This window comes from Pseudomyrmex gracilis, unplaced genomic scaffold (genome assembly GCF_002006095.1).
Source record: "Pseudomyrmex gracilis isolate BER0280 unplaced genomic scaffold, ASM200609v1 scaffold_0, whole genome shotgun sequence".
NCBI classification, from domain to species: domain Eukaryota; kingdom Metazoa; phylum Arthropoda; class Insecta; order Hymenoptera; family Formicidae; genus Pseudomyrmex; species Pseudomyrmex gracilis.
This window is the reverse complement of record NW_018020584.1, coordinates 1,535,730-1,549,425: the sequence shown is the minus strand read 5'-3', so window position 1 is coordinate 1,549,425 and position 13,696 is coordinate 1,535,730. Positions and strand designations below refer to the sequence as shown.

The 13,696-nt window shown below is 43.5% G+C and overlaps 1 protein-coding gene across 1 annotated transcript in view; it reads right to left on the bottom strand.

Moving 5' to 3' along the window:
- Positions 1-13,696, bottom strand: part of LOC109863881 — a 395,995-nt gene that overhangs the window by 93,913 nt on the left and 288,386 nt on the right. Inside the window, exon 7 of the mRNA XM_020444540.1 lies at positions 4,274-4,383. Coding sequence (XP_020300129.1) covers positions 4,274-4,383 — 110 coding nt within the window. The remainder of the gene's footprint in view (positions 1-4,273; positions 4,384-13,696) is intronic.

The following is a 13,696-nucleotide window of genomic DNA, read 5'->3' as shown; positions in this document are numbered from 1 at the left end:
GGGGAGTGTCAGATCAACAAAATAACCCCCGGAATCGATTCGGCGACTCAAAAAACCCTTGTATACCAAATCTTGTGGGATTCACTTAATTTTTCGATGGTGCCAGTTCGGGCATGAATAGTAAAAAAAGCCGTGCCAGTTAACCGGTTAAGCATAAAACGTTACTAGCAGCAGCGGCAGCAGAACGATTAACAATCGCATGCATTATTCTTCCCCATCCCGCAGATTTTCAAACTTTCAATATCATCATATACGCAATCAGCTGTGTAGTTACACACAAGCTATATAAAATGCTCGAACATGTTGAGTTTGAATTATTAATTAGCACCGATATATCGTATCGAGAGTGTAGATATGTAATGGCACATCTCTATGAGAGAGATGGCCTGGTCGTGTCACACGCGCGAGGGAAGGCGAGGGAGGGAAGGGAAGGTAAATGGAAATCGTTGATGCATCGCGAGCGATCATAAGGGTGCATTAAAAAACTTTATCTCGCGTCGCGCGGCATTAATCGACCGTCTCGCGCATAATGTGACCGTGCGCGATAATTGGCGCATAAATTATAGCGGGTACAGAGCTCGCCGTGACGAGGAAAATTCCACGAGCGTCCTGTAATGAATAACGATCAATTTCCGGCGAGACAGCCGAGCGTCACGTCGGACGTTGTGCTGCTGCAAAGGTCGCTCTCACTATCCCTCTCTCTCTCTCTCTCTTTCTCCTCTCCTCTTTCTCTCTCTCTCTCCCTCTCTCTCTCTCTCTGTCACCTTCTCTCTTGAGTGCCACCCTCTTTGGATCGCGCCGATATCCGAGAGCCATAATCGAGCCGAGGCGGACGGGCTTAATTCGTCGCTAACTCGATACATCGACAAGGCTTGTCAACAAGTCAGGCGGACCGTCATTTAATTACGTAACAAGGCACACGAGAACGAGGGGTTGCTCTTCGCCGTCGGGGTTCAAGCGGAAGAAAGAGCGAGACGGAGCGATGAGACGACGACGAGTCAAAGAGGATGAAAGAGGAAATAGCGGAGATGAAGGAGAACAAGTGGCGAGGATAAAAGAGCAACAGTCGCGTGCAACAAGGACTGCTAACGTAAACGAGAAAGGGGAAGAGGGAGCTACCGCATGATTCTTTATTAAAAAACGACAACGAAGGAAACAGAGGTAAAGAATCGATGCGAAGAGTGAGGTCTGAATGGAAATATCTTTTTCCATATATAGATATACTAATATCGAGAATATACTTTCCGCGATTCGCATTAAACTTTAACTTTTTTCAGGCCTTGTATGTGTGTGTATTTGAAAATCGAATACATCGAGCGAATAAGATTTGGAATCAAACGTACCGTAAAAAACATGTCAATTTCTGATAAGAAGTGACGGATAAGTTTCCCTTTTTGTGGATGATGGTTTTTCTTTGTCTAAATAAGACAACTTTGACGTAAAATTTATGTGCAAGATTATATATACTAGAGTGACAAGTTATATCGCACAAATCTAATGATTTAATGTAGGAGACCAAATCCGATTTCTACCGGGCGTTAAGGAACGGGTGTTAAGGAACACGGGGGGCGATTGCTTTTCCTTAGAAAGCTTTGAGGCGGTGTGGATTACGCGCTGTATGAAAAGCGGATCAATCAGCAAAGGTGGCGGACTCTGAAAGGGTTAGCTTCCAAATACGGCCACGAGGCACGCCTAAATCGGTCGAGTGCACAGAACGACGGAGCGGGTTTCGCGTGTAACATCAACGGGGACGCCGTGTTTGCTCTGCCCTGCTCGAGGCTCGCGCCGCCTGAATATTCAACAGCCTTTCCGCACACAGACACACACATACACACGCGCACACGCGGAACACGGCTTGCACGCGCGCGTGTACCGCGTGTATAAACAGCGCCGACAACCACCCGGCACTTTAGCGCCCGGTCGTCGCGTCTTAATGTAGGTCACGAGAGGGTCGAGGAAGAAGGAAATTGAGCCCGCGCGCTGAAATCAAGGCTAACACGCGCTGCCATTTCGCGCGGCGTGAAAATAAATTGCAGTCACGTCAAAATCCTACGTCAGCGGATTAGAGTCTATTTTTGGTTCAGTGGCGACGTGTTCGTACGAGTCCCGACGCGCGCGGGAAATTTGCAAGAACACACACGGCGACGTGTGTCACCGCGGTGACATATATGTACTTACATCAAGAGAGGTACGCTTCATAATCAGAATTTGCAGTTGTGTAAAAGGGATACGATTTCTCAAAACAAGAAAAAAGAATGTGCAAGAAAAATAATATGTATGTCCGAGATTATTTTTTCACTTTCGATCAATTTTCTATCGTGAATGACGATGTAGCGACGAACACTCTGGAAAAGGACCTCGCGTCGACGTCCAATCTGCTGCGCTTGAAATTGAGAAGAAAAATAGCATAAAAAATAAACTGCGTGAGAGCACTTTTTACACGAGTCGGATAGAGTACGAAGGGCGATCGTAAAAATGCCGTGTGTGTGCGAGAACTCGTCTGGATTGCACGTCACGGATGCGAGTGCATCCCCGCGCGTAGTGGTTGTCCGCAACAAGCGCGCCGGCGCGGAGCCGAAAGTGGGTCAGCGTCGTTAGCGTTCGATGGCGCCATTTCGACTCGTTCCAGCCGCAGGCGAATGGGACGAGAACGGGAAGGAGAGGAGGAGCAGAGATGCACGCGGGGGTTAGAATGAGGCGGGTTAGCACGAATTTTGCGGCCTCGCGCTACGGTTTTCGAGCACACCCCCGTGGTCATCGATCGTGGTCGTCTAACTCGATCGGTCGCTAACGAACCGTCGCCTCGTTCTTCCCCGTGAAAATGCTCTTTGTCGTTGCTTGCCCTCGAGAGCAGACCGACTGTTAAAAATAGAGCAGAATAAAAAAAAAAAAAAAGTTCGAAGAGCCTTTCAATAAAATATTACGGTGATTCATTTTACAAAGCAAAAAAAAAAAAAAAAGTAAAATTTTGATACGCAACTAAATGAAGAGCGGCGCAAGTAATTAAAGAACAGTAAAAATTTTTAGTTTGAGTCCGACCAACTTTCAATTCGCGTATATCAGTAGTTCATGTCGGCAAACTTTTAATCAATTGGCAGAGACAATTACCTAATGTCAGTCTCCGTGTAAGAGCGCGGAGTACGTTTTCATTATTTAAACGCGCGAGTGATTCCGGATTTAATTAAAACGCAGCAACAAAAAAGACGCGTTCGTCAAAACCGTAGTTGCGTTATGCACACGCGTAATTCAAACAAACCGTGAGTGTACACACACACACACACACATACGCACACATAATGTGCACATACACATGAGAATATTCAAAAATAATGTTCGCGGCGTGTAGAGGTATAATTAAGGCTATTTGAGTAATTTGATTAAAATGCAAAATGAGCTCGCGCACACATAGTGTGTACGTAGAACGGATTATTAATAATAAATAACAGCTTTTGTCTGCCGTGTAAGAGATAGCTCATATTCTCTGTTGAAAATTGCGAAAGTTGAGTTTTTTTTCTTTTTACTTCAGTTTAAAGCAAAATTTATTGTCGAGAGAAAACGTCTCCCCGTTCGAGAAAACGTATTGTAATTTTAGAATAAAATCTATATAGATATAAATTACACACATATAAATTTTAGAATAAAATCTATAGATAGATTGTCATACCAGCTAGACGCATCTGTGATTGATAATTGCACGGACATTTGCGACGTATACTGAGCAATCGCAAACTATTGCTGCGCAAAAGCCAATTGGAATGAAATTCGAATGACAGTCTACTCCACAAACTGCTCATCTGTTACGAATTACAAGCGTCAATACTGCATCGTCAAAATTATTAATATTCCTACATATTTAAAGCATTGCAATAATGTTAATTCAAGCCGTCCGTCAAAAGCAGATTTCAGAGAAGAGCATGATAGATAAGAGCATGATACAAATTCTATACACGTAAAAAAAAAAAAGAGAATAGAAAATATGATTAAAAAAAATATATATTTTGAAAACTAAAAACTTCCATAGTTGTACATAAAATTCTACATGTAAATCTACAATTTGAATAAAATATAAAATTTATACAAATTTTATGTTTTTCAATTACACGCAAAGCAATTATGTGGTTTTTTGTTTTAACAACAAATAAAAATAACAATGTTTTTGAAAAAATCAAATTTGTTATTTTCGAGCTACTGAGAGTTACAAGTCAATCCGAGAATTTCATTCTTTTTCACTGTAATTCAACTCGGCGCGCTGATATGTTCTTTCTTAACTCACCGGACACTGCTGTGGTCCCTGCCTGTTCGGCGAGGAAGCCTTCGGTCTCGGTTTCTTCACTCCCAGCTTTCCAAGATCACCGCTACCGGCTCTTGATTCTTCGCTGCTACCTGAAGTCAGAGATATAGAATCCGGTTAGAAAACGCCTCGACGTTTGACGAAACGAGAGACAAATCGATGTCGCTTCCGAACTCGTCGCGAATTACCGAGCGCGCGAGACCACGTTAGACCGCCCAAAGCGTCTCTTCTATATCGTCAAGGACTGACGACTTTTTTACCGCGACGAGGACGACGACGACGACGACGACGACGACGACGACCAAGATTTGGTCGTCGCGCAACGTTTCTTCGCCGACGTCTCGCTCCCTGTTTTCCTCCCCGTCGCCATGAGAGACGCAGCGTACCGTCTACAAGACTTCGACGTATGGAAGATTGATTGCCCGCCGTGTTCTTTTTGCGCGCGACTTGGGATATACTTAATGGTCGATTGGCCCGGTCGTCAACATCGATCGACCAACGACTGCGTCGTGAAGAAAATAGGAGATCTCGAAGTGGCTTCTCGCCAAAGATCACGCGGGCTTCCTTAACGAGAAGCGCTCCTATTTTGCCACAGGAAGAGTTTTTGAATGGTATCAGTCTCTCTCTCTCTCTCTCTGGCAATCTCCCTTCAGAATGTATCCAAATCGATAACGCGATATTCCATACATCTAATATCAGATACGATACGTAAGAAAAGGCACTTTTAACATTGAGAAATGACGTTATTGATTCTTGCGTAGGAAGCCGCGATCGGGGAAATTGTTCCCGTCTCTATTCGCCGCAAGCTCCTTTTCAGAAAACAGCATCCGCATCTGTAATTTACCTTTGCAACGTCGGAAATGCTTGTACGGTCTCTACGGATCGTTGTTGTACCGACGCATGTGCAACACCTGCGATCATCGTTCTTCCCCGCCGCGTCTTGCTTCCTTGCGAGGCAGCTAATTAATTATTGTTTCGGAACCGGTGTGCGGCAGACTCTCGCCGCACACACGATATTTGCACAACGCGGGCTAGCACAGACGGGAAGACAGACTCTCGCTTGAAATTATGACTAAAACAGAGAGCGAAAGATGGACGTTGGCAAGCGATTTTTCCCGGCACAATTTTCGTATGCGTCGTGGGAAATCAACGGGTAGGGAAGTGCATCTACTTGCGCGCAAAACATCGCATCGCGCTATATTTCACATCGAAGTAATTACGAGAGTACGCTAAAGTAATCAGTTGAGAGAGACATCTGTCAAAGTTTTACCTAGCTATTCACTTTTTTTTTTTTTCGTCCAAGCTGGGGAATTCTTAGGAAAAGATATCGGTAACAGATTTGGTTTTTTTCTCGTAAACAAATTATTTTCGAGTCAAGAATAAACAAGAGAATAAAAAGTCTATACAAGAAATCGTCAAGATGGTAACAAAAACTATATTTTTCACGATATCATCGCAGATTATTGCGCTGCATTTTTCGCGGACAGGATTTATCCATCCATCCATCCGTCGATAAAAAGAAGTTTCCAGTCGAAAACCGGTTTGTGTACACGGAGCCTTTTACGCGGACGTTTCTCGCTCGCGAATTCTCGCAATTCGTCGCGTTGTACTTCAAAAATCAGCAGGCTGCAAGTAAACAACTCCCTTTTCATCAGCTTCGGCGAGCGAGGGCCGTATTTACCGGAAACTCATACACTCTAAAAAATGTCTTCACAAAAGAAAAAAACAAACGCCAAGTACATAAAAAATATACAAACCATATTAAAAAACTTTTTTTTTATATAAAAAACAAAAAAGAGACAATCAACGTAAGTAGCCAAGCACTGGACCCANAAATATTTTATGTCAAAGATTCGCCGAGTAAAAACTCGAGATAAGAATACACGGCAGCGTCTTGACAGTGACACTCATTCAGACAGTGACACTCATTTAGCGGATACTTTTATGTACTTGGCGTCGAGACGCTACCGCGTCTCTTGATAGTCGTCGACTACGAGCACAAACATCGAAGATGCTTGTACACGGCGAACTTTAATAATTTTGTCTTCGAACCCAGCGAGAGATGCTGCACAACGATGTCTCGCTCGCGGGGGTGTTCGCAGTTATAATAGATCTTCTTCCTTTTCTCTCTCTCTCTCTCTTTCTCTCGCTCTTCGACACCGGTGCAATTTAATAAATCAACGAGTCTGTCTTCGATAGGCCGGTAACACACACACATCCACATTCACACTCACACCCACACCCACACATACACATCTCCGTTTGATAAACGGCAGCTTCTCTCACAGCCGAATAATTCGGCGATCTCGATATACGCGCGAGAAACTGAACCGAATCAAATTCGGCGGCGCCGCGAAATTTCGGGGCTTCGTGACCGCGATTACTCGTCCGATAAATTCTTCATCGATTTCGCGGAGAGATCGAATAAAGCGAGTGGAAGTTTGTTATCAGCAAAATCGCCCGCGCCCGCAGATAGCATCGCTCTAAATCATTGCAGCCGGGCCAGTCCGCGCTTTCTCTTTTATGTGGATTTTCTGCAACGTGGACTGCAACCACAATGCGATCAATCAAATCCGTCAGAAAATCGTGACTCACGCTCAAACGAGAATTGGCGTTCCATCAGAATACATAGCGCGCTCACAATGGTATCAAAAAAATTAGATTGAAATGGTAATACGACGCATGTTTCGCTAACAAGAGAATCTCCTTTGATATTACAAAATACCTTTGCGCAAAATACACTTAGTTGAGAAATTGTACAAACTGTGTAATTCGTACAATGACAAATTTCTTTCTTTGACACGGTGTTATTTTTCTCTTTCCCTCTCTCTCTCTCTCTCTCTCTCTATCTATCTCTCTCTCTCTCTCTCGTTGTGTCGACTCGATTAGAGACGTGTCGCACGCGATTATTCTATTACGATGCTGTAACAGTTAACCCGACGTGTGTGCGCTCATTGTGAACGCAAGGTGTGAGCCGCAACTTGGGATCCCGCAGCTAGGGATGCGTTTGTAATTCCATTTACCATATAAGTGGATGGTGCAATGTGCAGATGGCATGCTTAATAAAGTGTACTTAACCGAGTCGAGGCTGAACTGCGCCCCGACCCGACTCCTCGCCGATTGCATTCGCGTTTCGTGCTACTCGCTGATATTCGAATCTCCGAATGTCTCTGGAAGACGAGAGAGATAGGTACGTCTCATCCCCGTCGAGTGCGCGCAATTGCATCGCCAATTGCGATAGAATGCGCGTACACGCGCATTCTTGCCGAACGCAATTGTATTGTTTCAAGTAAGATTGCACACAATCAGAGATACTGACCTATTTATTTATCTCACGTACTGTTCACTCTTTAGTCTCTATCGACACATCAGACAATTTCCTGTTTATTTAACCGACAGAGCTGTTTATTTTGAGACGATATATCAATTGATATATATACATAGATTATAACGGACAGTTTTTGAGAGATTGATGTTAATTAGGAGGAATCAAATGGTCTCCACGTACACATGACACATGAAACTGATGATAGCGATTTGTTTTTCCGATGTTCTTGGTTTGCCAATAACAACACAACAAAATGGAACGTTTTGCAGCTGCGCGAGTCCCGCAATAATGACGACAGATCAAATCTTGGAGAGATCATTAACGATGCGCGCGCTGCTGGAAGACGAACGTAGTGGCCGTGACTGCAAATAATTCTATGAACGATCGTACTAAAAATACTAACATACTCATCACACTCGCATTCTTGGCGAACTGTCGATAATCGTAAGATCACCGTCTATCCGAATCTCTGCCAAATTGGCGACAGACACAGTCCGTCGATCATAAATTCGTAAATATCATTTGGCAAAAGAATAATAATATTTAGCTTTGAGAGAGACGCGCACTATTTTCTTCAGCAAATTTGTGTGCAATCTTATGTTAGAAAATAAAATAGCTTTTGAAGATTTTAAAAAAGAGATCTGTTGTAGGTAGATAAATATCGAAATACGTGTATAAAAAACAAAAAACCGACCGAAGCCTAAAAAAATCTCTCGGTTGCGCTTTTAATCGCAACTGTCTTCGCACAAGCTCCATTTCCTCCGTCGTTATTAGACGGAGCGTTCACGCTATTTACACACAGATAACAGGAAGCTGCACACGCATCATGCACGACCTATATTCGGCGACATGGCGCGGTTTGCTGATGGTCAGGTGGATTTACCGGGATTTACGTTCGCGCAACAATGAAGCCGCTGTTCGCCGGAAAGAGGGCTCGTATAGGTGTGGTACGTTTCACGGGATGAGATAGAATGAAAAGCGCCAACATTGCGCCCGCTGTGGGAAACCGCGCGCGCGATAAGGGCGCAACGGAGATGACGACAGACACCGTGGAGAATAGGTAATTTCGAGCCGCGTAATTACCATGCCGCTGATAATGCCTTGATTGGTAACGGGCATTACAGGATAGAATCTAATTATGCGGCACTATCGTTAAATCTGATCACTTGACGGACAACAATCTTCCCTATCGGGTTCGCCGCGAACATTCTGTGAAGCTAAAATCGATTTCAACACACGCCAGTGTGCGCCGATATACAGATATGTGTGTTTGCATATATTATATTCCGACGTGACAGAAGAATTCATTTAAATCCTGTTGAACGGTAAACACACAAATTGATCTGAACATAAATCGTTCGATCGATGTAGCGCGCGATGTAAATCTTATTTGCGCGTTACAGTTACAGAAGAGTGCATTAATGCACGAGCGAACAAACGATACTGAATTCGAAACTGCATTCGGGACTGCCAATAATCCTCGTCGGCTGACATTCTATGGTTAATTACCGTCGAGCCAGCAACTTCAAAGCCCTCCGTGTCACGGTTGATTCGGCAACCGAGAGAGTTTCCGGTCGCGGACGAGCCGCGCGCAATGGGATTCGACTAATGAGTAATTGTATTTCGCCGCGCGCCGCCATTTTCTGTGCTTTTACCGTATTAACGAGTTTTTACGAGATTACTGCGCGGACGCGAACGCAGTTTCCGGACCGCGTCATTGACAACCTCGATAACTCCGCCTATCAGAGGCAGCGGCGCCTTCGCCGCTCTCTTCATCATGGCCGCCGCGAGACGGGAATTAAATTTCGCATTAGGAAGTTTTTGTGTTACACAGCCGCGCGCGCGCGCGTTCTCACCAAGTGTGAGTTACCACGAAAATTTCCATGCCGTGTGCAGAAACTAGATTGCAAAAAACTCTTTACAAAGTATCGCGTTTTAATATATCGCGCGCTAAATATAACTTCGGGATTTGGCTTCCACTCGTGATCCCGCGAATTAAAACTGTCGTAACGCGAAATAAATGCTGCTAGAAATGTAGGCTAGAAACAAGCGTCATGAAGTAAAATACAATAAATATACTAAACATTTTCCAGCGCTGCTGCGTCTACGCGTTCGTTTCTACGCGACAGCGGAAATTATACTGTATTAAGATGAGTCGCGCGCAAAATACTGCCAGTTTTTTAAGCATTATCGTGCTACGCGCGCTCGCGCGCGCATCTATCTCTTTTCGCGAATTGCGCGACCGTAACGCTTTTATCGCCGTTCCGTACGCGCGACTTTTTCTCGGGGAAAATAAAAATGCGTCGGCGAAAAAAAAAAAAAAAAAAATGCACGAGCGCAAAACGCGACGACTCGCGAGCTCGACACGGTCGCGAGAAAGCGGACAGCGAAACCGGCAGTCGCGGGCCCGGGATGCAAATTAAAAAATTGCGAGTATCCCCTTCCCCCCTCTCGCGTGCCGCCGGGACGCGAGAAGTTACGGACGATTTTACGCGCGGGCGCGCATAAAATGTCGTATGCGCTTTTATGCAGGCTGACGCTGTAAAAGTTCGCAGTTAAGCTTAACGACCGGGCAATGAAAACGATGCGTAAACCGGAAAGGGAAGAAACACGCCAGGTCTCTCGCACTCTTCCCTCTCTGCGTCCTTTTCCCCGCAGTGTTTGTTGAATCCCGGTCCCTTGACCTACATAAACACGCTTTTGCTTGAAGAAAAGTAGTTCATCTCGCGAAAAAATCATTAACTATACCGTCGCGTAAAAAGCGTAGGGTAACCGTTCGTCTTTCGCGTAATCTTCCGCCGCGCCTCGGAGTTTTATAGTTTAAGATACGGCGTCGTAAGACAGAAACATGTTTCTGAATATTTTCAAGTACACTTTTCGTTTTAATCCCCCACTGTAGAGGTGTAATGAAAACGTCCTCTCGCGTAAGAAGATGCGTGGTTGCGCGCGAGAATTTTTCACGAGCGCGAGCGCTTCGGTCTGAGATGCAGTGGAGCATTTGTTGTCAACAAAAAAAGTCAAGCACATGCAAACAAAAAAATAAAAAAAAACCAGTTTTGAAAGAAAAGTCTCCGCGAGGAAACTGATTTTCACGTTATTTACTACTACGACGCGATGTAGGACAACCACGTGGATACTTCTACGTCATTTACTTTCACCGCTACCATTCGCGATGCATTTATGCAGTTGCACGCGAGCAAGGACGTAAAGATATACCTTCGTAACCGTGACGGTATGCGTCAACACACACGTGCCGCGAGAGAGAAGTGCGAGCACGCGTTGGTTTAAAGTGTGCCATTAGGCTGCATTGCCGATGCTCTCTGCTCTCGTGCTGCACTCACGTGCATCCATGCAGAAGCACGTGTTTATGTATACGTGGAGTGCGCAGAAACGGTTGATTCGAGAATTACGAGATTCTCTCTGAAATATAGCTCACAGAAAGAGAGAGAGAGAGAGAGAGAGAGAGAGAGAGAGAGAGAAAGAGAGAGAGAAAGAGAGAGAGAGACGTAATACATTTTAAACTTTCAAATAGGAAATATTTCGTATTCTATTTATATACGCAAACTTGTTTTTTTTTCTCGTTTTGTATATTGATACATAAAGCATAAACATATTTGAAAGGAAATAATAATGAGATATAATTTATTTCAAACACGTTATTTTTTCATAAAATATATTAGCGTGTTAATTTATTATTAACATTGCTTTTTAGAGGGTTCGCATATTTTATGTGCAGCGATGCAGCATTGCATCGTCGGACGAGCATATTGTTGACGTAGTTCGACGCGAGGCTAATACACCGGAAACATTTCCATCAGCCACAGCGACGCGGCGTATTAAACTCTCATTTAATATTCACAGGTCACATGTGTCCCGCCGTTAATCTTTCAGACCAAAGTCGTATCTCTTACATTTTATCATCATCATAATAAACTCCCGGAATTAGAAGTTGCTTATATGTACATATAATTTTACGCGCCACGGACGTAGCTCTCTCTCTCTCTCTCTCTATTGCTTCGCGTCGATACTTTCGAGACGCTCGGTGAACACCGAGCGTAAGGAAGATGCTGTCGTATAACGCGAGTACTCAAGATAATGTCGCATAAACGCATGCGCTCGGTCGCGTGCGCTCGCATGCAGCCAACCGAATTGCATCGCACATGCATAAATTTTACGATCGAACAGCGAGCACCGAGCTCGGAAAATTGCTCCAACTACGATGAGCTAAGCTGATTCCACGAAGGAAAACCCGAGAATGCTCAAGACAAGTTCGACAACATCCGCACTTTTTTCTCTCAACGGTGATTATTGATATCTTTGATATTATTTAGATGTCGGTATATATTGACTGTTGTGCGTCATAAGATTTTACTCTGCTAACTTTCCTTTGGAGAATAATCACACTCAGAATTATTCAATTTCTTCAATTATTATTTCTTCAAGATGCATTCAAGTATGTACGTACAAATAAACAAAATAAAGTCGCGCATCCTGGATGAAATTTTGAATGTCACCAACACACTCACGCAAGACGATTGTGTCACAACGGCGAACACATGTGAAGCAGAGTTAAGAAAGTATCGAAATTTGAGCCGAAGAATGATATCGAGTTCGGCGACTCTTGGCCGAGAGAAAGATTTCCACGCTCAAGAGTTTCGGATAGTATCGACGACAAGATGTCGCGGAACTCTTTGAGACCGACAATGTGGGCGTCGACAAATTGTCTAGCCTGCACGAGTTTACAGAGATGCAGGAATGAGAGAGAGAGAGAGAGAGAAAGATATTGTACATACATACATCCGGATCGATCAATATCTCAGCGACTGCGAGACTCGTAAACAGGGGGGCGGGAATCGTTAAATATTGAAATCCGAACGCGAGACGTAACGCGATATTGGATTCACGCGCTAGTCACTCATATCGATTAGTGGTTTTTCCATTTTTAATGAAGAGAATTCGTTACACGTCATGTCGCTCGCTCGTTCGTTCGTTCGTTCGTTCGTTCGTTCTCATTCTGCATCACGTTTTGCGTTTTATTCTGTTAATTCTCACGATTAGCGCGAATACACCGCGCGACATCCCAAATGTTATTTAATTCCCGTTGCTTCTTTCGCAAGAGCACATTTCTAGCTTTTGCTCGTCGTCCGTGTCGGTTGGAATTGCGCGCTCTACTGCCGCTTTTAATTACCGAAACGCACGGTAAACGCGCGCGTTCGCACGTATCGAATTTCGAGAGCTAACACCGCGCGGAGTCAAATTTCGCACGAATGTCGGAAAACCATTTAAACGTTAATCAATTAGCGCGATCGCATTCGCCAAACTAATGTGATTACCCGAGTCGAAATTTTGACTCTCTGATGAACCTCTCATTCTACTATATATAGGAGTTACGATAGTAAAGTAGGTTCAATTGCAAGGATAAAATTTGCTCCTACTTTCAACCTAAAAGTGTCACAAATTTCCATTTTCTCCAAGTTAGGTTCAAAGTAGGTTCTATTTTTGTAGGAGCTAAAGTAGTAAAATAGGTTCAATTAAAACCTCTATTGAACCTACACAGACAGGTTTCTTTAGATTTAACAAATTTTGTTAGGTTAAATAAGCTTAAAACGTCAATAAAAAAATTGTTTACGGCTTGCGCTTTCACACAGCTTCGAAGATTTCACTCGAATTAATCTTTGGAGGCCCGATTCAGCTCGCCAATCAACCGATGAACTCCATTGGAAGAGACTGGATCTGAAAAAATCCTAAAGGTGATTGGCGGGGATTCGAACTCGAGACCCTTCGTCGTATTTGCAGCTCCTGCACTCAGTCTGCAAGACCATCTGTTTCTTAATAAAATATGATTATTTTTATCTATTTATTCTCAAGCTATCTTATACACATTTTATTTATTATTTGTTTAGATTATTATTTTATTAGAAATATTGCAGTGCAATGTATCTGCAACAATAGATAAAAATATTTATCTTATTATTAGTAATTATTTATTTTTTATTATTCTTATAATTTAAAGTACATTTTTATAACGCGCAATTTTTTGTCTCAAACAATGTTATATTTAAATCAAATATATTTTA